Source organism: Plectropomus leopardus, chromosome 3, assembly GCF_008729295.1.
Source record: "Plectropomus leopardus isolate mb chromosome 3, YSFRI_Pleo_2.0, whole genome shotgun sequence".
Lineage (NCBI taxonomy): Eukaryota > Metazoa > Chordata > Actinopteri > Perciformes > Serranidae > Plectropomus > Plectropomus leopardus.
The window spans coordinates 4459382-4485043 of record NC_056465.1 but is presented as its reverse complement, the minus strand read 5'-3'; the positions used below and the strand labels follow the sequence as shown (position 1 = coordinate 4485043).

Genomic DNA, 25662 nt, shown 5'->3' with positions numbered 1-25662 from the left:
TTTTAAAAGGGAAAAAAAGCGTTGATCCCAAATTTGGTGTGTCATTTAATCCAACACCACAGCCAAAGGGACAATTCCACGTAGTCCGTACGCAAGTCTCCGTCGAGAACAAGTTCTCTGATTGAAAACAAAATGCTGTTTGAAAAAACTCGCCCTCCGTTTCAGTCACAATCACAAATGTAAAACTACGCAGATATTCGGCTACAGCATCCAGTCTAGCTGTCTTTTTGTACAAACGAGAGTTCGGTGATGCTCAGGAGAATAAAAAGAGGCGACTTAGGGAAAATCCTGCCATCACTCGGTGTCCAACACTTTGCATATTATGTGATCATCGAGACTGCTCCACAAAGGACAGGAGGCTTCATGATCCAGGATGTGTAAGATGATGCTCAGCCCAGAGACGGTGTCCGACCGCGGGGGTCCGGCTGCAGAGAGGTTCCCCTCCCGTCTCTGCACGGGCCCCTGGCCTCTCCTCCTCTCAGTTGACCGTGGGCACCTGGTTCAAGCTGTACTCCTTGGCTTTGAGCCGCAGGTTGGCGATGCTGTTGGCCATGTTCATTCCCTGGGACGTGTTGGTGTTGGAGCAGGTGGGCGGGTAGGTGGCCATGGCGCTGAGAGACAAGAGGAGGGGAAAAAAGGTTACATCATCTGCGGCTAACAGCGAGCTGAGGCTCAGCGTGAGCCACAGCTGTGGAAATATGAAAAGGAACAAAAAACAGGTATCACTGATTTGATTAAATTGAAATCTGACGTTAAAACACTCACGACTAAAAAACCCCCACAGGAACTTAACCAATGTTTTTGCACATTTTAACCTGACTGCACATCACATCACATTACCATTTCTCAGAGCATGTCAGGATTTTTGATTAGCTTGGTTTTAACAATGCAGCTTTAAACTTTTTACAGTGTCAACCTACAGACTCAATTTGGAGCTTCTCTATTCCAATTAAGTCTTAATTTTGCATGTTTTTGTAAATTTGCAAGCATAAGAGTAATGTGTTCAAATTTCAACTGGTGCATAACATTGCTGCCCAAATTTTAACAGGCACTAAAAAATCTGATGATTACTTTTTAAGCATTACATGATCTTTCTCCAAATCACATCAAGGATTTTTTGACCCTCTATGTGCCTGGGCATTGCCTCAGATCAGCGGATGCAGCTCTGCTTGTTGTTCCCCTTAAGACTTTCTTTTATGCAAAAGCAATCATGAAAATTTAATATGTTGCTGTTGCTAGGTTTTATCATCCCTCTACGGCCATTGTACGCTACTTTTCATACTTTTTCTTTATTCCCCAGTATTGATATATGATCACTGTGTTGTTTGCATTTGATTTTATTGTTTATTGTTTTATTGCTGCCTTGTTTTTATCTGTTGCTTTTCTGAAAGGCATTTTCCACCCAAGAAAAGTGCTATATAAATAAAGTTAATTAGTATAATTATTAATCATCAAAAGATTTGGGTAGCTTATCATGTTACCTCAGCAGTTAATCTATTTATCTCTAAAGTCAGACACAAAGAGTATATTTCTCCTCCCATACCACATTTAATGAGTGCATATCATCACCACATTGTCGTTTTTGTTATTTGGATTAAAAACGGCACTTTTATGAACATGGCTTGGCTTTGTCCAACCATAACCTTTTTATAGAGGGAGGTGTCAAAGCTTTTACTCTATTTTCCCAATTGGATCTGCTTTTAGAGGACAAATCCACGTCAAATCTGTCAGTGAGAAAAAGATGTTCTAAGATGGGACCAGGATGGACAAGAAATTGATCATCTGCCATTGTTAGGTTTCTCTCTGTCTCTTAGGTAGATTTATTGGCTGAAATAATGCGCCAAGCTCTGAGTTTTAATATTGAAGCCTCACATTACTCATGTAAAAGAAACAACATGAAAAATCGCAAATAAACAATTGTAGATCCTCAAATTGTAAATTTCTTCTTTTCAGGATAAATAATTATTTTATTCTTGTCTAATTTCTTTTCTTTTCTTCCTTATTTTCCCTATGTTTTACTCACTAGAACTGAGGACAGATCTACCTCTTTGTCTTTTGTTGTTTTTTTTTTTTTTAACAAAACAGTGGTGTCCCTCTCTGCTTGATATATTGACTTGTTTGTTTTTGTTTTAACCAAAGTGTCATAAATTTGTGCAGCTTTTGTTTTCAGTTCATGCCAGTAATAAATTTAAAGAGGCTAAAATGTGTTTTATTTTGGTGATCATCTTGTCTGCTTTTCATGTCCTCCTGCCTGCACATCAGACTGAATATTTTGGGGCTTTTCAGATTCTACCCAAAAAAATCTCACTCAATCTCACTCGTTTTTTCTTTATTCATGCTTTCTAAGTTAATCCCAATGATCGTGAAGCACACGCACATTCCTAAATTATTGGCAAGAGCTGAGTAACAATTATCTACACAATAAAACAAACACAAAATTTATCTTTGAATAACTGTTTTTCATTTCCAATCCTTTTTAAATTTCTCAATGGACATTGTTAGCATGTCAAATGAGAAGAATTAAGGACCACATAGCATTGTGCTGGTATTTCATTTCATCTTTTGTGATCAATTTCAAAATTTTACAGTTTTTTCTTACAATTGTTTTTACCCCATTCTGCTATTGTTTGTTTTTTATTTTATTTATTTTATACAAAACACTTGGATTAACAGTTCTATCTGTGAGTACAGATGAATTTTAAGTCTGCTCTGCATTAAACACACAGTAAAGCAGACATGATGCTCACTGATAGATTATCCATCTGAAGTGTGTTTGAAGATTTTATTTTTTTTACTGTATAGAAACCAAAGGCTGCCAGATGAGGGGAACTAAATTAATGTGTTGGTCTAAAATGTCTAAAATGTGCAAAACGCTGGTATAATCCTCTCACGACAACAAAAAGAAAACCTCATTGTATTTAAGTAAAAGTGTAATATCAACACAAAAACATTCAAAAGGCAGAGTATGATTGAAGAATTACAATCAGAAAACAGCTCTGAAAACAATAAATGTACTAAAATGTGAAAAACAGCAGTGTTCTTCCTTAAAGGAGAACACAGCCAGTTTTCCTTAACACAAAAGGAAGTGAATGGAGTAAAGTGAAAGCGTACTTGTTCTCTGAGGGCAGCATTTTCTGTGGCACTCGCACTGGCCCCCCCTCCGGCATCGGATACCAGCTTTAGGATAATATACAGTCAAGTGTTAGCACCACATTAGTGTGTTCCACATAGCATTATTCCTGCTTCACAAAAAGCTTTTCCCCCTCGCTGCTCTGCGTCCGGCCAAAAAGCTCTCAGTGAGTTTGGGCCGCGGCCGCAGGGTTTTGACATTTTACACCGAGTTTCATAACGGAGGATTACTGTAAATCACGACCAATGTAACCAGAGTCACAAAAAATGTTGCCCAGTAGAGCTCTGTCTCTCTGTGTAGCGTTCATTATCTGGTGTAGTGTAGCACAGAGGGGTCGCAGGGGTCAACAGTGGATTTAATACGGTTTGTTTTCACATTATCACCTCGTCAGGAGGGTCACAGGATCTGGTCCCGCCCTGCTCATGCTGACAGAGGGGAGCGATGGGACTGAGGGCGAGGAAAAGGGTATTTTTATTCAACACGATTAGTTTGGAGATATGTGCATACAGAGCTGTTATATATGTGGTGTAGAGAGAAGGCTGTAGGGAAGACAGAGGCGTGAGGACACAGCAGAGTAGAGACAGAAAAGGGAAAGTCAGAGAGTATCCACGACTTGTCTGATGAATAAAACAAAGAGACAGCAAAATGTTATGTCATGTTTTAAGAGTTTTTTTTTCTTCACGTTATAACATCATACAAACTGTCTCCTCAGTTAACCCTCTGAAACCTGGAGCCTCATCACTTTTCCTTTGCTGCTTTTAGTCGCCTTTCACAAATTTTTAAATGTCTGAGGCCTCAGCTAATTGGTGTGTTTTCTTTAAAAAACATGGGGAAAAAGTCAATGAGCAACTTAGTAAGAAATGCTCCACAAATTGCAAGAAATTAGTAGATTTAGAAAATTATTTCAAATAAGCTATGGGAAAATGTCTAGGGAAAAGAGAAAAAAAGCTAGGGAAAAATCTATACAGTTAAGTATCATGATTATATATTTAAAAATATGTGACAGAATAATTATAATTTTAAAGCACTTTTTCCAGGCGGTTTCCTTTTTTCTTTTTTTAAAATTACTCATTTGTTTATTTTTACTAATAGTAAGGTAATTTCCCTTTTTTCAACTTATTTCTTTGAAATTTTGGGGTAATTTCTTCTTTGTTGCTCAGTGCCTTCTTCCCATGTTTTTGAAAGAAATAAAGCTAATGTTCTCAGGTGGTTTCAAAGAAACATGAGCTTCTCATTAAAACAGTAAGAGAAGTTAAGTGTAATAGGTTATGTTGTAGCACTAAATTAGCACATTTTGACTTTACAACAAGATAAACGGTATCTTTTGGCATAAGGTGATAAGTCTGTATGACAAAATATTTTGTTATGACATGAACATATTTTTGTTAAAACATGAACAAATTCTTGTCAAAACAAAAAAAAATTTCATATTATTACCTGATACTAATATTTTGTTTTCTTCTGATTAGGCAGCCATACATTATGACTACTTTATTTTATGATTACTTTGGCTCAAATGTCCACAACAGAGTGTCAATGTAAAACCTATATTGAAGAAATTACCAAAAATCAGTTGAGCTTAGTGCTCAACACGTCATGAACAGCACTCACTCGTGTGAGTGTGTTCACCAGACGCTGACCATAAATACGATTTTCCTAATTTAGAGACCTATCATCTGATATACAATGAAAAATTACAGTAAAACAACTGTATCAAAACAGGTAAAGGATTTTGCATTAAATCATCACAACACTGCCAATATTCTTTATTCATTTTTGCATTTTGTGAGAAACATGCATCTTATATATTGAATATGTAATATAATACATACATAATGTGGTCTCAAGCATGACTTTACAAGACAGTAAATCTGTCTTTTTGTTGTTTAATATTTTAATCACTTTTAAGTTTACATATTCATCAAATTGTAAAGACAACACTGTAATACTACAAAGCTGGAAAGTATAAAACAGTAAAGTGCGCTTTACACTGAGGACTGCGCGTGTAATTTAGTGTTCTGCACTGTGTAAGTCAGCAGCACAGCAGTTTGTGCTTAAACAGTGAATTTAACATGACAGTTTGGCACTCAGAGTTTTGTTGTTGTAAAAGTTTGGCCAAAGCAACCACAAAATATTGTAATATCATGAAATTAAAAGTTAAACTTTCATTTTTACTTAAGTGCAACAGTTAACAAGCTGTTCCTTGAAAGAATTATCAAAATTAAAATAATACAATACATTTGCATCCACTGAGCAATTTAAAAAAATGTGTTTTTTTTAGAATATTCGCTCATGGGAACATGATAGGCATGATAGGGTGTTTGATGTTCACATGATTGTTATGGTTGTTAACATTAGGCAAAAAGAATAGTAGAAACAGGTGCTCACAGCTGCAAATCTGAAAGTCACCATGTCATCACGCTGCAACAAAACTCTGTTTTACAGACGGTATAAAAAGTTTACCAGACAGCAGGTCTAGTTATCTTACGATGAATGTATGATACACAAGTATGAAGTTACTTTATATTTTTCCTCAAATTAACTCTTCCTATTAAAAATCATAAAATAATGTGTGTAATAAAGCCTGATATATCTTCCTCCTCTGTGTCATAGAGCTCCATTGTCATAGAAAAAAAAAACACACCAGTGAGTCACACTGTTGCACTGGGTGACATGTTCCTTCATTACCATGGAGACACACACTGTAGTTTATTTTGACTCAATCCCACATACACTATCCAAATGCTCACTAGAGCACCAAATGTGGAATAATCTGCCACTGAAAGTAGTCCCCAACAAATATATTATTTCCTCCAGTTTGTTTAAAAACTAGTGAAAAGCTATTTTTGGAAAACAGGGCGGGTAATTTTGATGGACTTGAGTCTACATATACGATATGATGACAAGAAGAAAAATCTAGAATAACACCACGCTTCTAACAACAGATACCAAGCGGAGTGCTGACCTGTAGCCCGTCAGTTTGAGTCCAGGTGGATCAGAAGAGATCAAGACGGTCAGAGGAACTATGAAGAGTATGTGCAGGTAGAGGAGGAGGAGGAAATGAAACAATAACAGAAGGCAGGGTCAGTGTGTGTGTGTGTGTGTGTGTGTGTGTGTGTGTGTGTGTGTATGTTACGGTGGTGTTAACATGTGGTTATTGTGGTATCAGCTTGTGCTTTTTCATCTGGAGACACTTGTGTGAACTGAAGCTCTGCAGCACAAACCAGAGAAGTAAGTCAGTACTAAGGTAGGGTTTGGAGCACTGCAGTACATTACTTAAAATTTTGGGAGACTTTGTAGTTTTTACTTCACTGCTGTCTTTGTCTTTCTACCTTACTTCTGTGTGTTTGTTCTTATGTCTTTCCTTCTGTCCTTTCTTCTTCCTTTTTTCTTTAACCTACTTATTTCAATTGTTTCATTTCTTCTTTCTGTCATTTCTTATTTGTCTCTCTCTGTCCTCTTTTTATAAATCCTTCATTTTTACTTTTTCCCTTTCTTCTTTCCTTCCTGTCCTTTTTTCTTCTCATTATTTTCTTGCTCTGCTCCGTCTTACTCTCCTTTGTTGCTTTACTACTTTTCTTTCCTCTTCCCTTCATTCCGTTCCGTTCTGTTCCCAATATTCTTTCCTGTTTCCTTTTCTTCTTTCCTTTCCTCTCTCTTCACATCAAGTAAAAGCATGCCAAACCCAAATCTGGAGATATGAGGTTTTTCGCCCAAGACTTCTTCACAATGACTTTACTCTAACCCTTTGAAACCTGGAGTAACATCACTTTCCTGCGGCTTTCTGGTGCCTTTCATAAATATTTAAACCTTGGAATTCAGAGAAAATGCTGCAATTTCTCTCCAAAACATGGGAAAATGCAGTGAGCAACAACAAATGTTACAAGAAGTTTGTAGATTTAGATTTTTTTTTTTGTTTTGCTATGGACAACCTATATGTATAAATATCATTAAAACATATGGTTTTAAAATTAATATACATTTAAAACCAGTTTTTCCAAATCATTTCCTTGTTTGACCTTTAACTCTCTTATTTATTTATTTATTTTCAGTAATTTTCAAGTTACTTTCTTGTACATTTGACTAATTTCTTGCTAATTTTTGGGCCATTTCTTTTTTTGTTGCTCATTACCTTCTTCTCATGTTTTTGAAAGAAATCGAGCAATTTATGCTCCAGTTAATCGTTGATCCTAGATAAATTTTACTGTGTACGCTCATTTTACTTTTACTTTCTGACAGCAGGACTCTCTTCGTCCTGGTTTTACTGCCTGTAGTTAAGTAGTTCTTTTACTCTGTGCTGCAGACAGTGTTAGTCCAGAAGCAGTGCAGAGTGTAAACAGTGTGTGCTGTGATGTGAATGTCAGATTGTTGGTGATGTCTGCTGAGAGAACAGAGTGGACTCTACCTGTATGGGGCAGCGCTACCCCAGGACAGATAGTCGTTGGGGCGTGGTGCAGGACGTGGTACGATTGGCTGCTCCACTGCCGTCACATCTCCCGAGTAAGATTTTAGGAGCGAGGCGTTTTTGCTGGCCAGCATGGCGCGCTCATTTCTGCGGAACTTAGCTCTCCTGTTCTGAAACCAAACCTGCAAACAAAGAGGGAAAAAACATGATGAGCAATTTAAATTACGAGATATTTATTTCCATTTGTGTGGAGTGGTGCAGCCACAGAAAAACCAGCCCAGTGTCATCACAAGTGAACAGTTTCCATTGGATGTACCAGCAATAAACAATTAACTTGCTCAAGAAAATTGATGTTGGTCCAGGTATCAAAGGGTTAAAAAACCAAAGTGAAGCACGATGTTGCTTTTGTCAGCTCTGACAAATTGTGACAAAAAATAATCTCAAAGCTTTACCAAATAGTGCTTTTGGAACTTTGGAACATGTCATCACATTATGATCATATTCAGGATATGATGTTCACATGAGCTCAGACAAATCTGGTTATTGACATTTCACATATATACCCTAGTTTCTTTCAGAGGCCTGCAGCTAGCATTCAGGTTTCTCATAAACAGAATATGCTGTTTTCATGCTCAAACACATGAACAGTACTCCAAAAACGATCATAATGCCCATGTAAACACTCATTGTGTCACAGTTCCTGACCTTCATTACATGTTTCTCTACTCTATGTGAAGTCAAATAAAAAAACAGACACCATGAAAATATCAAAACATTTCTAAAATCATCTGAGAACAAATCGATTACATCTAAAATTGTCCCTTTTTTTGATGTTTGTTTGAACTCAAAGTTCAGACACCTTTTGTAGAGTATCTAGATTCAGTATTGTGACACATTTCCGGTTAAACTGGAATACTGGATACACTGACAGAACTGAATGTGAAAAGTTGGCATGTCATTAAAGTGAGGTCCCAATGTTAGACACGTATATATGACACATTTTGTCCATTACGTGTTCTGAAAGCTTACAGATGACTACAAAACAGAGAAGTACCACCAGAGACCATGGGGGCATTGTAGAGAAGCAAGAGACAACAAAAGGTGGGTTTCCATTACATATTTGCGCAAAACTTGAGTAATATATTCGAAATGTCGGTAAACACAAGATGACTGCATTTCCATTGAGTGATGTTACGTGACTTCACCTTTCGCAGTTACATGGTGATGGATGTTTGAAACATTAGCAGCTTTATTTCTATTGCAGCCACCGCTCTAGCTGTCATTATTTCCAATCCAAGTTTTATGTGAGCGATAATAGAAATGCAAGCCCCTTATATGTAGGAGTGGCCACATGTAAGGGATTTCAGAGAGGTGACAGTCCACGATTTCACAGAGGAATTGTGAATATAAAACTTTCAGATGATCTGATCAACTTTTGAAGAGTTATGTGATGCAATAACGCCTCTTGTAGCTGCTGCTGCATCATGAGGGAGCCAGTTCCTACTAACAAGCACAAAGCCATAGCACCTTGTGACCTAAAAAAGCCTAAAAAGTCTTTCTATTCCAGGTTTGCAAATATGACTTTTTGGAATCACCTGAAATACCACCTTATGCAAGCCTTAAAACTTTTTTGCAATATATGGGAGTTTTTTTTAAAAATTGACGTTTTTCCATTTGGTGTATTTTATATTCACAATTTCAATTTGCACAGTTTGGAGGTTAATGGAAACCTACCCAAAGACCTTTAAAAACTGCAGAACAGATGTGCCACTTATTCTCTGCATTAATGCCAACATAAAGGACGCACAGAAGTATGAGGACCGTGAGGTTTACGTTTGAAACAGACTTATCTATTTTTGTACATAAAGGGAGTATTAATTAACCCCTAATGTGGACAGGACAGTGAGGTCAGGTGACTTTATTTGTACCCGTAGGTAGATTTGTTTGGACATAGACTGACGACGCCCATTGTATGTGTTTACATATGTATATATATATATATATATATGTTTAGGTTATTTTCTTGTAACGTTTTTACTATTTTTTTGCTACCTTTTGGGCAATGTTGTTGCCATCCTCCTATGTTTTTGAAAGAAATCAAAACAATTTGCTCAGGTTTCAAAGCCTTAAATAGGTGTACAACATGACCAGGAATGTGACCTAAAATGGTTTTAAATATATTTTGGCATTTCATCTTGAATTTAAACTTTTGTTATGTTTGCATCCCTCACATACTTCAACACACACACATACACACACACACTTCATCTCCAATTCACCATCTACCCCTCATCACCCCCCCCCCCCCCCCCCCCTCCCAACCAGATGATGATTGGGATGGGACTTGGGGGGTGCTAATGTTGTTCCTCGCTGTGAAATCAAATCCATTATTAGATGCTGTGGGCGCTCGCAGGGGCTCGCTGTCCGCTGACGCACAGCCTCAGGAATGAGCCCAAAGTCTCTTTTATCAAAGGATTTCTGCATTGCTCTCTGCTACACATTATTCACAGATGTGCTGCCTCTCTCTCTCTCCAACATCACTATTTCCTCTTTCCCTCTCTCTCTGCCCACAGAATTCTGACTCTCTCTGTTGTGCTCAGAAGACACACACAAAAAGCATTACAGATGCAAATCAATCTGCAGTTAATGCATACTTTCTTGATTTATATGTATATAATTAGACAAATATCATCAAACAAATGCGTAAGGCTTGGATGAATTTAAAAGAAGAGTTGTATGGACCTTTCTTAAGTTCAGACCATCCAGTGCAACCAACAGCGTACTTCCAGGGGGTATGCAGAAGCAGCATGTCCACCTCACCAAACAGAATCATTGTTTGTTCCCACAACTTTCAGTTTTCAGTTGAAATTTCAGTGATTTGGTAAAATTTTTGTAAATAGTGTCCTCTCTCTAGCAGCTGTTATCCAAAAAGAAATTCTACATTACATAAATGCAGATGCACACACTCACAGCTTCATGAGCAACAGCAAGTAAGGTGGACTTTTTGCCCTGGGTTTTGTCTGTCAGGCCACATATAGGTAGTAAGAGTAGAGCTCAGGGGTGTAGGTTTTGTTTTAGCATTGGGGTGGGGGACACATATGAAAAGGGGACTTTAGGGGGTCCTGTGCCAGGAAATTTTGAGCATCAAAGACCTAATTTTCTGCATTCTTGTGAATTTTTCTGCAGCAATTTGTGCCATTCTTGCATCAATTTATGCTGAAAATGTCTCTTTTCATTAAAATGAGATTCATCTGGTACTTTAGTGTTTTTATTTGGGTCAGTGCACATGTTCTAAATATTGAGGGGGATGTGTCCCCCGCATCCCAATCAAAATATAAGCCTATGGTAGAGTTTAATGTGCAGGGATGTTGTGCTTACACAGCTCAGAGCTAGAAGAATACACTGACATGTTTTTTTTTTTCAAGGTCTTGATTCAATGGCAACTGGTGTGTCCAGTATAGTCTGAGGCCTTTGCAGTGGCCCAGGAAAAATTCCTGTGTCCCTCTCTGCATGTAATTTCCCTTTCTACTGTCTCTCCCCAGCTTCATTATTCTAAAGGCAAAAGCCCTATATAAAAGCCTAAAGCCCTAAAAATAAAACTGAAATTTAAAAAAAAAACATTAATTTAAATTTGTGGGTGACAGAGCGTCTTTTCTTTTCTTATAATTTAGGTTTAAAACTTGAGCGAATTGGCTTGTTTTCTTTAAAAAACAGCGGAAGGGGCAATGAGCAACCTAATGAGACATGGCCCTAAAATGAGCACAGAATTTAAAAAAAATAAAAGAAAATTAGCTGAAAATAATAAATTATAAATATATTGCTTTTATATATTTTATTAGCCTATTTTTTTAACCCTGTAATTTAATTCTAAATATAAAATAATCATAGGTATGAATACAGTTTTCTGGACATTTCTCCCTATTTTCAGATGCTTTTCTAATAATACTCCCCTCTTAGGTGATTTATTTGTCACCTTTTAACCAGTTTCTTGCAATCTGTGAAACATATTTTGCCAAGAAATCAAACCAATCTGCTCAAGTTTCAAAGGTTTAAAATTAACAAAACAGAAAATTTGGGGAAAGAGAGGAATGCATCTCTTTTAAAAAAAAACACCCCAGCAACACTGGCTGATGAACTGGAAGAATATTCTTCATTTTACAAACGTATTTCGGCCTTAATCATTTTTATATTCAGACTTTTGCTTCTTGTGCATCTAGTTAGCTGGTGAAGCAGCGACAGCACAATCCTCCTGAGACTTTTAGATATTGCATTCTTTAGTTTATATTTTTTAGCAAAGATTATCTGAGCTCTCTTTCAGTGGAACTACTTTCAGTTGCTTTTGCTTCTTATATCAAAGAGAAAATACAGTGTAATGCAGCATTTCTAATTCTTTTGTTAGACTAATGTAATGCACTATGATTAGTTACATAATGATACATAAATTCTGAGGTAAGCATAACTGTATTTGTTTGGATGAAGAACTCATGACATAACTGACAAATTTCAGTAAAACCTCGTCGCGTTTCAAATATTAAATCCATACTCTTGCTTTTTTAATTGACGACATTTGGACGAGCGATCTCACTCATTTGGCCAATTACTGCGTCATATCCAGCTCCCGTTCTGCTGCAGCCCTCATGTGCTGCACATTTGCCTCTTATCACTGATCTGTAAACCGCCGAGGAAATTAGACATCATTACATCCACTTTTCTGATCACATCCAGTCCCTTTGGGGAGTTTACAAACTGCTCACAGACTCAAAACTATCAGCAATTATTCAAGAGATCACGGAAGTCTGATAGAGGATGTTTGCACGCTGCTCATGAGTTCTTATCAGATCCTTTACGGCCTCATAATGGAAAATCTAAACACACGTTAACAGGCCCTGATAAGCAGCAGCCTCTACGGAATTATTAACTCAATCTACTGAGCTCACAGATGATGTGAAGACGTCCTGTTTCGTGACTCCGGTTTCTCTCTCTGCTGCTCTGCTGTTAAAACAAACAAAGCTGTTCACGAATCATTTCATAAATCCTCTTCTGAGTCACGAGGGCCCACAAGGATCCCTTAACAGGTCCCACAGGGGGGCCAAAACCTCAAGGACCATTTTTGATGTACCAAATAACGCAGCAAGTTTCTGTGTGACTGTTTGTTTATAAAGATCTGTTTGTTTCCGTGTCCCTACAGTGAAAGTGGTTTATAGTCTAATGACCACAGGCCTCATCCTACTTCATAACTGTGCATTCTTTGTAATCTGATGAGTTTATGACCTCTCCTTCTTCTCTGATCAAAGATCGAAACTCTCTGATCAATCACTGCAGCTGGAGGCAAATCTGTAGACATAAAGGAATCAGGATTTTATTTTGTGAAGGAGGAGCATTTGTCAAAATATCGGGACGGTTGGATGTAGTGCCAAAGACGCAGAAATGACATTGGAGACAGCATATGGCGGTGAAACGAATAATTCAGTAATGGCTGTGGTGGACATTCCTGCAGTCAGCATCTGTGGCACTGTCCTAGCTAGCAGGGAACGTTCCCACAACACTGGCTAATGTTACCTACCTGTTGCAACAATGCTTAAAGAAAACATTTTATTCTAGTGTTCAAAGAACGTTCTAAGGATGTTTATCATTTCAAGTCACTATACAGTTAAATACTAAGATGTAATGTTCTAACTGCAACATTCTGAGGATGTTTTGGTGATGTTGAGAGATGACAAATCATAGAATGTTCTTTTTATAAAAGAACAAAGGAGGAGCATTTTCAGAGCAACATTCAGAACATGTTATTGAGGACTGAGATGACAGACCTTTTTTTTATGAAAACGCAATATGTGTGATATGTTTACAATTTTAAAAAATTTCAATTTAATTTTTTTAAACATTTTTTGGTGTTAATGGAGAACGTTACCCTAACTTTAAGAAGAATGTTTTGGGAACTAAAAAAAAAAAAACTTGCTGCTGAAAATGTTACTAAAACACTGGTTGCATTCCACCATTCTCATAACGTTTTCAGAACCCAAAACTGCTAGCTGGGTGTGTTGTGTGATCACTCTGCACATTTTAGAGCGGCCTTTTATTGGGACCATCCCAAGACACACCTGTGAAGTAATGATGCTGTTTAATGAGCATCTTGATATGTCACACCTGACATGGATTATTTTGGAAAAGGAGAAGTGCTTGCCAACACATTTGAACAACTTTGTCACAAATATTTGAAGGAAATATGTTAATAGAGCGCTTGAAAAAGTCTTAGATCTTTAACTTAAACCTTTGGGGAAAAAAAAATGTTCAGTGCAAAAATCGCTGAACAAAGTTTTAGAGAGACTCTTTTTTTTTGTGGTCTGCGCTGATGTCATCCTTGTTCATACCTGGACTCTGGCCTCGGTGAGGTTGACCCGGCGGGCCAGGTCCTCTCTGACGAAGGCGTCGGGATAGTGTGTCCTCTCAAACACTCTCTCCAGAGCCTGGAGCTGACTGCTGTTGAAGGTGGTCCTGTTCCTGCGCTGCTTCCTCTTCTTCTTTTCCTCCGTGTTCATCTGTTCATCTACAGGGAGAACAACGAGGTGATGTTATGCAACCTTTATAAAACTTAATGGGAGCATAGGTGCTTGTAGTTTGGAGCCACACACACTTTGCCGGAGGAGGTACAATAATGTGAAGAAAAAAAAGCCCTGTGTCAGACCATATTATAATTTCATAAAAAATGCAGCTCCTTGCATTTATGCACCAACTGCTGCTGCTGCAAGCAGTTCTGAAAAGCGATGCTTCTCCAACCCTTATTCAGACATGAAAATAATATCTGAATTTTGAAGTGTGTGACACTTATCATTCCAGTAACAAAGGACAGTAATGAAGATTTTTAATATCTCGTGCTATGTTGTTGGTTTCAGGTGGATCGTAACAACGAAGCACCCTTTTTTTGTTATAACAGTGTAATGATTAAACTGCTTAATAGGATACTGATTTCTTCAAATTAGCATTAAAAAACTGCATTTACTTAAATATATCAATGAATTTTGATATTTTAGTGGTGTTTTTTAAAATAAGTATAACATACATTAATGTGGATGCTTTCAACGAGTGCAGCTGTTATTATTTTCCCATGCGTGCACACTTTGGGAGCAATTTATTGTGCAGGTTTTGATTAAGAACTTCACCCAGCCTGCTCTGCCAGCTGACCTGCTGACAGCTGCTTATGAGAACTTTCACTTTTGACAGGTTACTTCAGGTAATACTTTTGAACTTGTGTAAAAATTTTGGACACAGAACTTTTGTTTTACAGGAAGTTTACATTACTCTTTCTACTTAAGATCTGAATTCTGAACACTGTTTTCAGTACTGATGATCTGATAACAAAGCAGCTGTAACTAAAGCGTACAAACCTCCAACAAACGCTATCATCCTCTGAATTAGTACAAAATGTAAAAAAAAAAAAAAAAAAAAAAAAAGTTTAATGTGTATCTGCACACAAACACAGCTGTCACTGTGGCCTAGCGGTTATCCTGAAACCTTGGCAGATGAAACTATAAATGGAGAAATGACGCTAACATTATGTCAGAAAATACGATTTTTTCCTTTAAAATAAGCTTTGGATCTGCACCAAAAACAAACCACTTGTTCTTCCATCCTGCTGCCTAACTAACAAGCAAACAGACACACGTACAAGCAAACAAACAGGCATGCGCTTCTTGGCTAAGATAAATATATAATCCATTTAGGATCCAAAGCACCTTTGTTTCCAGCAGAATGTGCACAAGTTTGGTCTAAATGCTCCTGCAGGCCTTGATAAGACTCCACAACAAGACCACAAAATAACACTTTTACACTGGCAGAAACCTGTGATCTCACACACACACACACACACACACACACACACACACACACACAGAGGTGGGAAGTTACTCAGTACATTTCCTCATGTTCTGTGCTGCATCACAGTAGTTAAATGTTAGGAGACTTCAATCTCATGAGAGGAAAGTTTTTTTACTGCACTACATTTATCTGTCAGCTGGAATATTGAGTTATTTTGCAGATTCAAATTTTATATTTTACATTAATAAAAAGCCTGCTGTCTGCTAAAAATATCTGGTATCCCTAAAATATTACATTCTCAGAATCTGTGCAAAATGGAAAATACTTAACTTTTAAAATGCTGTCATTCGTTTACATTCGTGTACATTATCTGATGCCAGCAATCTGAAATTACGTTTCTGAAGTTTTTTAATTTAAGGGTTTGATAAACTTTCTTTGGATTAAATGTTAATGGTGGTTGACAACAGTTATCACCAACCTAACAGATGTTCATTCCAAACATTAACATTCTGGTGAAAAGTCAAAGGTTTTTGGGGTTTTTTTGCCTTTACAATCCTTCTTAAATAAATCTGACCCCTCCAAATTTATTTGCAATCTAGCTGTTTGTTTACTTTGTATTCCCAAAGACCCAAAAAATGGTGATAAATGTTTTATTTTTTCTTTTTCATAAATCTGATTCAAATGCATAAAATGGGTTTTAACGGGATATTGTGAGGATGTTTAGTGTGAATATTTTGTCAATATGTTGATTGGAAAAACGTCACTGCTGCATTACATTTGAGCTGAAAACAGTTGTGATTGTTATTCTTGGTTGATTCCTTGTTGACCATTTCCCTTCATAATCAGTTTGTAAGCAGATTTTTTCTCACGGTGATACTGATCATTTCATTTCAGTAGAAGATTTGAATCTGTCCTCATCGCTGTCAGAGAGCTCTGTCTTATTATGGTAGAAATCCTGCATTTTGAAAATGTCAGTGTTCTGAGTGATCCCTGAATGACAGAAGAACCTTTAAACATTATCAAAAGACTAAATTAGCTTGGAAACTACGTACATATTTTTCCAAGATTTCAGTCACATCTTAGGGTCTTCCTCAGCAGATAGTTTGTTCATCTAAAATATATAAATCTATAAAGTTTTATTTCTCAACCTGTGCAGACGGTGTTTGATCTAAAAGGCGGAGAACTGGACTAAAAAGGAAATCCAAAAAAAATAAGAGGTACAAGTTTTAAGTCAATTTCCAAAATGGCAGATTTTAATATCCATATTCGTTTTTTATATCCAATTCTTTTAATGATTATTTTGACTTTTCTAGTACATTCAAATATGCTAAAGTGTAAGTATGTGTTTTGCTTTTATTAGACTGACAGGACAAAAAATGTCCTCAGCCGACTCAAACTGGAGACAGTGATCACATGTTCAAGACATTTCTGTGAGAGTTTAAGACTGTGACTGCAGAATTTGTATTCTAGTATTTTACTATTAGTTTAAAACTGCTTTTACTTCATACACACACACAAACACACACACACACACAAACACAGACACCTCGCTCAGTGTCACACACTCATGCGTCATGTCAGGGAGCAGATGCTGCAGTGTGTCAACGCTGAGCCTGTTTGTTTTGTTGTCTAATGAGATAATAAGAGACCCCCCCCAACACACACACACACACACACATACACCCTCTGCTTATCTGTCCTAAAACAGAGCAGCCTTTTAAAATAAAGCATGTGACCCCAACTTTTAGTCTGTGTGTAAACACAGTTTAGTTTTTGTGCAGTTTGACCACACAGTGTTGCGTTGTGGATTATTACAGGCAAAATCAGTTTAAAAAAAAAAAAAGAAAAGTCAGACATAAATTAACATTATTTTGGGTTTGTTTTTATATGAATATAACAATCTTGTGACCGCACTTTTATTTGCCCTGCGATGCGAAAAAGAGAAATAAACAGTTTATGTGGAGCCTAACAGTGTGCAGACCTGCTTTGTGCCCTGCAGTGAGGTAGTTTTGTTTTGCATCTGAGTATTTTTGCCAGGATTTGAACACACTCTGTCCCTCATCTGGATCTTTCATGATTATCTCAGGACCATTTTGGGGATGCAGAACAAGAGTTTATCTACCTTTTACAGCTGATGTAAATCTTACTGATAGCAGTTAACAGCAGACTAAAGGACAAAACCAGAGTCAAATGACCAATATCACTTAAATAAATCCATCAAAAGTCATTTGCACTCAACATTTAATGCAGGAGTTTTGACAGTAAAATGTACTTTAACATCGAAGGTAAAAGTGCTCATTTACATTTCATTGGACAAATAAATTACTGATGCATTGACTTTTAAAATTAAAAAAAGCTGCGGCACAATCTTTCTGATCTTTTAAACTTTGTTCAAACAAAACTACACACGCTCATCACTCTGTGACCAGCAGTGATTTTTCTCTCCTCGAATTAACTTTTTCGCAAGCTTAAGATATAAAACTACTTGACGAAAAAAAAGTGATTGTTTGCTTTGTTTTCTCCTCATTTGTGTTTGTTTTCAGGAGAGGATGAAATGGAGTGAAATGTATTTTTTTTGTATCTTTATTTTATTCCTTTTTTTGCTTTGAAAAATCTGTTAATGTATTCAAACCTCAAAGCTGCAACCAACTTGGCAGAAAATGTAATTATCTGTTTCTGCAAACCACGGATATGGAAAACAAAATTTATTAAAATTTTTAAAAAAAACAAACAAATTTTGTAAAGCTAATTTAATGGAATAATAATCCTTTAGTGACCTTTCGGCTTTATCTTGCCTCCCCTCTGTGGAGGCCCTGACCCCCTGGGGCAGATAAGTATTTGATTAAAACCATTAAAATACATGATGTATTTGTTTTGCATGTAAGATTAAAATGTACAACTCCTGCTCGCAGATAAGTTACCATTTTTAACATTGCATTTCTTTGTATTTTATTATTATTATCATTAAATATATTTTTCTAAGGACGTCATCATATTTTAATAAGTACATTAACTTGTTATAAAATCTGCTACATGTAGAATATTGCCTTGCTATAAAAAAAAACTGTTTCCCTCTTAGCCTAATTCACCAGAACCTAAAAAAACATAAAGCACGTGTTAAACGGAGCCCTACAGATCAAATGTTTTAAATTAATTACTGTCAGGAAATTCGGAATGTATTTCTGGTTTTTGAGGAAACATTTAAGACCAAAAATCTCTCCTCAAACTTCCATCTTGTTTCATCTCAGTCTGGTGTAACTCAGCTGCAGCTCTGCAGTTTTGGGATATATGGAGGAGCGCAGTGGAGGACTGTGAGGAGTCGGACGCAGTAAAGTGCGCCTGTAAACGCTGATGGCAGCCGCACATGGCTAACCAGCGACCGCGCATACTTTCCCCCAGAAAACAGCCGTTTAACAGGCTGGAGGTTAGACTGAAAATCATGACGCACCTCATTAGTCCGCCCGCCTGATGACGTTACAACCGGAGAAAAGTGCGACAACAAAATGAGATGACCGCCGTATGTACTGACAGCGAGATGAAAAAGAAATATTAAAATGGAATGAAATATGATGATAATAGATTTTTATCTACTTTATAGCATTTTTAAAAGTGATTAAAGCAAAATGAATTCAGAATTCATGTAAAGTGTTTTTTTAGATCACTTGGCAAAATAAAAATATTAAATAATTTTTTTTTAAAAAATGAACGCAGTTTTTTACTAGAACTTTGAAATACTTTTTCTTATTTAACACGGTGAAAACGTGGCACGGTAGCTCTCACTGGGACAGATATAGTGCATAAATGTAAAATTTACTACATTTATTATTTTTTTTAAATTAACGAGTTTCAGATTAGAATATTTCCTTCTTGGGTGACGACTTGTTATTTTCGTTTCAAGTGGATAAAAATATAAAATCCAAAATACCCTAAAGAGGAAAGTGTGTTTCCTTTGAATAGTGGCGCTGAGGCTGAGCGGCGGTTTGGCCTCGGAAAGCTTTTAATTAAACCTGCAGGGCGACATTTAAAGCAGCAAATCAAAGCCATGCCCGTCACCATCATCATCATCATGGTGCAGCTGTGAGTGTGGCCAACACGTGTCATTAGACTGATCTCATTAGCAGCTATCAGTGAAAGTCAATTAGTCCTCCTGCCAAAGCTCATTCACGAGAGGAGAAGTTATTGGTTCCTATAATCATAAAACACACATCCATTTAAAATGCTACTATTTTATTTTGAAATGTTTTACTTTGTAGTACGTCCGAGATCTAGTTAGTAATTTAAATTCCAATTGTTGAAATAGATTAAAAGTCATTCAAATTCATTCACATTTATGTCAATAAATGGGAAAAATAAAATTATATAATTGGGCTCCAACATGTGTCATTATTTCTGATTGCGTAAATCTGGTTCTAACCCTATGGACTCTTTCTTACGCAATTCAACTTCGCAAATGTTTTTACTCATCGAACCAATATTTGTTTTCTAAACCGACTGATTGATCGCTCCTGAAGTCATCTCTCACCAGCATCGCATGCGACGAGATGCTGTTATTTGATGCCCTAATTGTTGGCGCGAGGACACGCGCGGTAATTATGACAAATGATTAAGCTCCGATATAGTGAAGGTGTTTGACAGGCCGAAAATAACCGTGAATTAACGCCGTGACCCCGGCCACTTCCTCCCGCATATTTCTCACACGATTTTTAGCCTTTAAAAAAATAACAATAACACTCATTAAAGCCTATAACGTTTCTGTCAGCCGCTGCAAATGGCCCTGCGAGCAGGAGAAGAGGAGGAGGAGGAAGGAGGCTGCGTTTATTTACTCTCTCAATTGTGCGCCGGGAGGGCAAGCAGCGGGGTTTTGTGGGTTTATCGGAGTTTTAGTCAACTTTTATTCACACAACGGCACATTTTGATACGAAATTGGAATTAAAAGCCCAGATTTTTAGGGTGGGTCGTCTGCGGGAGCTCAGTGAGCAGTATCCGCTTCTTGGCTCACCAAACTTGGCTTACACTGGCCTCATTTTACGTTCAAGCGAAGGAATGAGTGAGGCTGGAAAAAAAGTTGTTTTTTTTATCATAATTAAGTAAATAAATTCAATGTTTATAATCAAACTATTAAATTCGCGACGCAGCCATCATGTGACTCCCTTTCTAAGAATTTTCAAAATATATTATTGATTTTTAATCATTTGTTCCCTCTTAAATAAAAAAGTTCAAAATTTGCGCCATCAAGAAAATGTGGCTTCATTTAGGTCATAACAGAGAGATTTATTGCCCCCGAGTTTGACTCGCAAGGTTACTTCACTGACCATGTCCACCAACATCACCATACCTCACTGACATCAAAGTGTTAATGGTAAATTAATGGCCGTTTTGAGGGGGAGGCCGTCAGGGATGATGCATTGCCAAAACTCACTAAAGGATTCCTTCCATGCGCGCCCGCTTTTTGCACAGCTCCATTCATGCGCTCTGCACGCGGACACAAGCCAGAACATAATGAAAACAAATGACTTGAGTTTTCAGTTGCTCATTAGATCTACATTTGTGTGAAATTTGGAGAACTTTCCAGGGATGGAGCCTGATAAGTTGCGGTTTTCAATTTTTAAAAAAACCCAAAAGAGATTTTTAAAAATAAATATATATATTTTGGTCACAAGATTTAAAAGTTGTTTTTGATCTCTCGTGCTTAGTCCCAGTTCTCGAGCTCTCGTTAGATCTGCTTTTCACTTACTCTCCTGCTGGGTCGTGTCGCTCCCGCTGGTCAGCCCCGGGGACTCCAGCATACTCCTCCCCGCCTCCCCGACGCTCTCGTCCGCCTGGGTGCCGACCATTTCCCCCGCCTCCTCCAGATCCAACAGGTGGCTGACCGAGAAGTTCTTTTTGGCTTGCAGGTTGTCCAGGTTAGACGTGATCGGACTCTCCAGGCGGTTTGATATCGAGCCTTGCCTGTCCATTACATGTGCATAGCTAGAAGTCATGACGCAAGTGGGGAACAGCGGGAAAAAAACGCAGCGGTAAGAAGAAGAAAGAGAGGAGAATCACAAGCGAGCCAACAAGATCCGTGCATGCAGAAAACGCACGAGCAGCGCCTCCAAAAAACAGCCAGCGAGAGAGAAGAGAGAGAGACTCGGTTCTTCCGAGCAGGATATGTTCACATCCAGATCAGCCGCGCGGGGCTCAAACAAACTTCAGCAAACTTTTCTCCTGGCCTGCTTTTTCCCCAACAAACCGCCCTACAGACAATCCATCCAGCGGCGCGTCAGCGGCGAACAAGAAAAACATCAGCACGTCCTGCTGCCGGAGAGAAAAGTCTCAAAGACGTTTTTCACACAAGTCCTCTGAGGAGAAGAAGAAGGAGTTGTCTTCCCACTCTAGTTGAGTCACATCTGAGCAGGAAGAGCTGCTGCTGATGATGACGACCAGATGCGCAAAGCTCCGTGTGTGCGCAAAGCTTGCTCAGCGGCAGCTAGGCGCGGGGAGGCAGGACGTTACCGCCGCACCTCCAGGCTATACACCCTATAGTCTCTCTCTCTCTCTCTCTCTCTCTTTCTCTCTCGCTCTCTCTCTCTCTCTTTCCAAAAAATGAAAGAGAGCCCCGTAATTACGTGGCAATGCCTTTATGTTGTGTCTGACGTTTCACAGGCCCCCACCACGAGCTAACCTCCCTCCTCCTCTGCAGAAACATCACCATCAGCACCATCAACACCCTGCTTCGGCCTGTTTCTGTTCCTCCTGGCTGGCAAAGCTCTCCGCCTAATGAGTGTGTGGATCAGCGAGAGTGCGCAGGGTAACACTGGTGTTATCACTGCTGCTGTGCTGATAAACCCACTCTGACTGTCCTGCGGTCTGCCGCCAATTAAATCAACCATAAGCCGTGCCAGTCAGTCTATCCACAGATATGTCCAAAGCAGGCCGAGCTGTCAGAGCGGCAGACAACACAAATATATATATACAAGTCCAACTGAATGCAGGCAAACCACTACTTAGGACAGTCTGTGTCTCCAAATGTTCAAACCTAAATTGTTTTTAAAAGGGGGGTTTAACCCTTTAGAACCTACAAATTGGCTTGATTAAAAAAAATTTTAAAAATAAAATTAAAAAACACAGAAAGAAGGCGACAAGCAGTTTAACTCAAAAGGGCCCAAACATTACCAAGAAAGTAAAAAGTTACAAAAAATAACCTGAGTATAAGCAGCAAAAAGTAAAAAAAAAAAAAAAAAACACAAACAAGACAACTTCCTTAAAGAGAGTGTTACCCCCTACAACATAATTAGGGCCCAAGCACCGAGTGTGAGGACCATACCGAAACTAAAGGAATCATTTTTAATATTATTTATTTATTTATTTTTGCACAATGGAGTTACATTTTTTAAGGCCTAAACATGCTTAAAAATTCATGAAACTTTGCATACACATCACAACTGGTGGAAAATGTGATCATTTATGATATTTAAAATATATATGATAACCCCCATATATATATATATATATATATATATATATATATATATATATATATATATATATATATATATATATATATATATATATATATAAATAATGGCAGGTCAATTCTCGTCACCTTTTAATTTCTTTTTAATCTATGACACATATCTTGTCAAATTCTGCTTAAGTTTTCCCCCATGTTTTCAAAAGAAATCTGTTTTTCCAGGCTTCAGGGGTTTAAATGCTTATAAAAGGCATCTGAACGCAGCACAGAAAAACTGATTTTGAGCCAGGTTTTAAAGGGTTAATGAGCATGGGGAGTGGGTTATAGTTGTGTTAGCTTGCAGAGGAACACTCACTGTCTTAAACGTAGCCCCTGTTTTAATAAAAAGTCTGGGAGGTTGGTTGTACCTGCTGTTAATAAACTAAGGGTCAAACCTCTGAATAACATTAAGTCATATCATATGAGCTTGGTTAGAGACCCTTGTATTGTTATTGCACAGATAAAGATATAATCACAGGGTTAGCTCACTCACACAAATGACAAAAGAAGACATTACCTACAGTGGGATCCAGCCATGCAGAGAGTTTGGAGATATGTGCCACCACTCCTCTGGCCTCTGCAGTGGAAGAAAGATGAGCTTAGTTTTTATGTCCACAGCATTAAAAGATGATATTTAAAGCTGCACTAATCTACATTTTTAAATCAACAATTAGAGACCATCTTGCAATGGGTTCACTCAAAAATGAATATGGACAAGGAGCGTAATTTGGGGGGCAATGGCCTTTCTTTACTTGTGGCTCTTTTGCTTTGACTACATACATCATCGAAATCAGCCTTCATTTTTTCATTTTTTCAAGTACACTCCTGTAAAGTTTTGTGAACACATGCTGCATGGCTACAACTATTGTGCTGACAAAATCTGTCCTCAGATAGACAGACAAATGGATGGACAGAGAGACAGACAGACAGACATATACACCTGGCAAAATACTCAAAACAGCTTCTGTCATAGTTCCCGCTATAATTACACCTTAAATCTGCAAGAGGATGCAGTAAATCAAATGGGTAATTACCCGCCTGCCCCTTCTTTAGAAAACATATTTGGCTGTACTTTCACTTTTTAGTTTGGGCCATGTCCCATTTTACTAACATGAAGGGGGCGGGATTTATGACCTATACCGCAGCCAGGCACCATGGGGCGATTAAGATGATTTGGCTTCATTTTTGGGGAGCTGTTATGTTGTCCATCTTTATAAACTTTCTATGGTCATAACCACAAGCTCACAAGTTCCATTTGAAAGAAGCAATGAAAAAAATGAAAGTCCCTCTCTATAGCCAGCGTTTGTCCATTCTGGGCTACTGTAGAAACATGACAGTGCAAAATGGCAGGCTCATGGAAGACAACTCGCTCCCTGAGGGCTCATTCTAAGCTGACAAAAACACAACGATTCTTACAATTCCCATACTATGATGTCAGAAGGTTTGAGTTTCCTAGTTGGGAAGTCGTTCTTCCGACTTTGTTGTTTTCATGTGTTTTGAGGTCATAAAGTGGGAACAACATGGAAGCTACAAACAAGATGGGTTGATTTTAGTGCTAAGAGTGTTTAAACAAGAGGTTTAATACTTTTTCCCAGTTTATTGATTTATTTATTTTTTACATATAATATTTGTATATTTTATCCAGGTCACTCTTTATGGACAGCAGTTAACATAAATACAATATTACAATTAACATGTGATCAAAAATGAATGAGCCTATTTAATACGTGAATTAATTTTAAAAAGTTTTTTACCATTGACCAAGCATTGACTTTTGCCACCACGTTTGTGCATTTATGATGTCAAGTCAGCAACTCGCGTTGTAAAATAACATTATTACCAATGTAAGAGTACTCGCCTGGCATGCTGTACAGTTAAAAGTTTGCTTGCTACAGCTAATAGATGCATCTGCAGAATGTGCGACTACTAAAAGTAAATGATAGCTACAAGGAACAAAAAACTAAAATATATATCATTTTTTCACCATCTATTATTGACACTGCTTCCATGCTTTCCGCCATTTCTGCTTCCCTGTAACATCATGCAAATCGATCATAGTTACTCCCTCTAGTATCATAAATTTCCGAATTTCCCACTCATAATTACAATTTTGGAAGGCTGCTCATGTGCTTATAACTCGTAATATTCCCGAGGAGCATGCAAAGGCAGCATATGTCTTAGGTGATTATGCACTAATGAAAACATAGTTATGAATTCTTCCAGTAGATCTCCATGAATCCTACATACTGCTCCTCTAAGTAAAAAAAAAAAGAATGCTCACATGTAACAGAGCATTTATACATACACAAGGACTTATATTTCAGTAAAAGGCTTAATTACTCTTTCATTTCTTTTCTGCAGCAAACAGCAGACAGACACAGCAGAGACTAGCTGGTGAACACAGTGGGACATTTAGCAGCTACAGAGACAGACATCTGTCTGAGGACTTAGTGGTGACCAAACTCGAGCTAAAAGCAGAGAGAATATTGCACTTACATTCAGTGGACAGAGACATAGCTGGAACGGTGCTCCTGTACATGTATAAAACAACCTGCTTTTTCTAACTATACTGTCACTGTGGACTGGATCAAATCAGGCCCACTCAGCTCTGACTGCTCATCAGGCAGCAGCTGCACACCTGCAGGCTAATCAGCCACCTGACTGCTCACAGGTGTGTGATTCTCTGGTAGTTTCCAGAGGTTCAGCCAATCAGAGCTGGAGGATAGTCTGGACCATCCACACCATTAACTGAGCTCTAAAAACTAATGGCATTTCCCTCAGTTTCTATCTCTGTCTTCCAGTTTGATCTGAGCAGGAAGT

At 37.9% G+C, this 25662-nt stretch overlaps 1 protein-coding gene across 4 annotated transcripts; it reads right to left on the bottom strand.

Moving 5' to 3' along the window:
• Positions 1 to 393: 393 nt before the first annotated feature.
• prrx1b (paired related homeobox 1b) lies at positions 394 to 25463 on the bottom strand. 4 transcript variants are annotated; one of them, XM_042484187.1, is made up of 7 exons: positions 25339 to 25463; positions 23360 to 23419; positions 21085 to 21320; positions 13907 to 14082; positions 7536 to 7717; positions 3112 to 3177; positions 394 to 611 (listed from the first exon to the last, which is right to left on the bottom strand). In XM_042484187.1, the coding sequence occupies exons 2-7, from the start codon at positions 23377 to 23379 to the stop codon at positions 479 to 481; spliced, it is 813 nt and encodes a 270-aa protein (XP_042340121.1). In that variant the 5' UTR covers positions 23380 to 23419; positions 25339 to 25463; the 3' UTR covers positions 394 to 478. The 4 variants fall into 4 exon arrangements, with proteins under 4 accessions (XP_042340121.1, XP_042340122.1, XP_042340124.1 ...); XM_042484188.1 differs by having other exon boundaries at positions 21085 to 21299; XM_042484190.1 differs by having other exon boundaries at positions 23364 to 23419; positions 25339 to 25427.
• Between the last annotated feature and the right edge of the window lie 199 nt (positions 25464 to 25662).

Bases quoted from the DNA above. Each gene is read 5' to 3' on its own strand.
- prrx1b (XM_042484187.1), bottom strand. From the start codon at position 23,379: ATGGCTGGATCCCACTGTAG. The intron at 21,321-23,359 runs GTAATGTCTTCT...CATGACTTCTAG, and splicing joins ATGGCTGGATCCCACTGTAG to CTATGCACATGTAATGGACA. The intron at 3,178-7,535 runs GTAGAGTCCACT...ATTATCCTAAAG, and splicing joins GGTAGCGCTGCCCCATACAG to CTGGTATCCGATGCCGGAGG.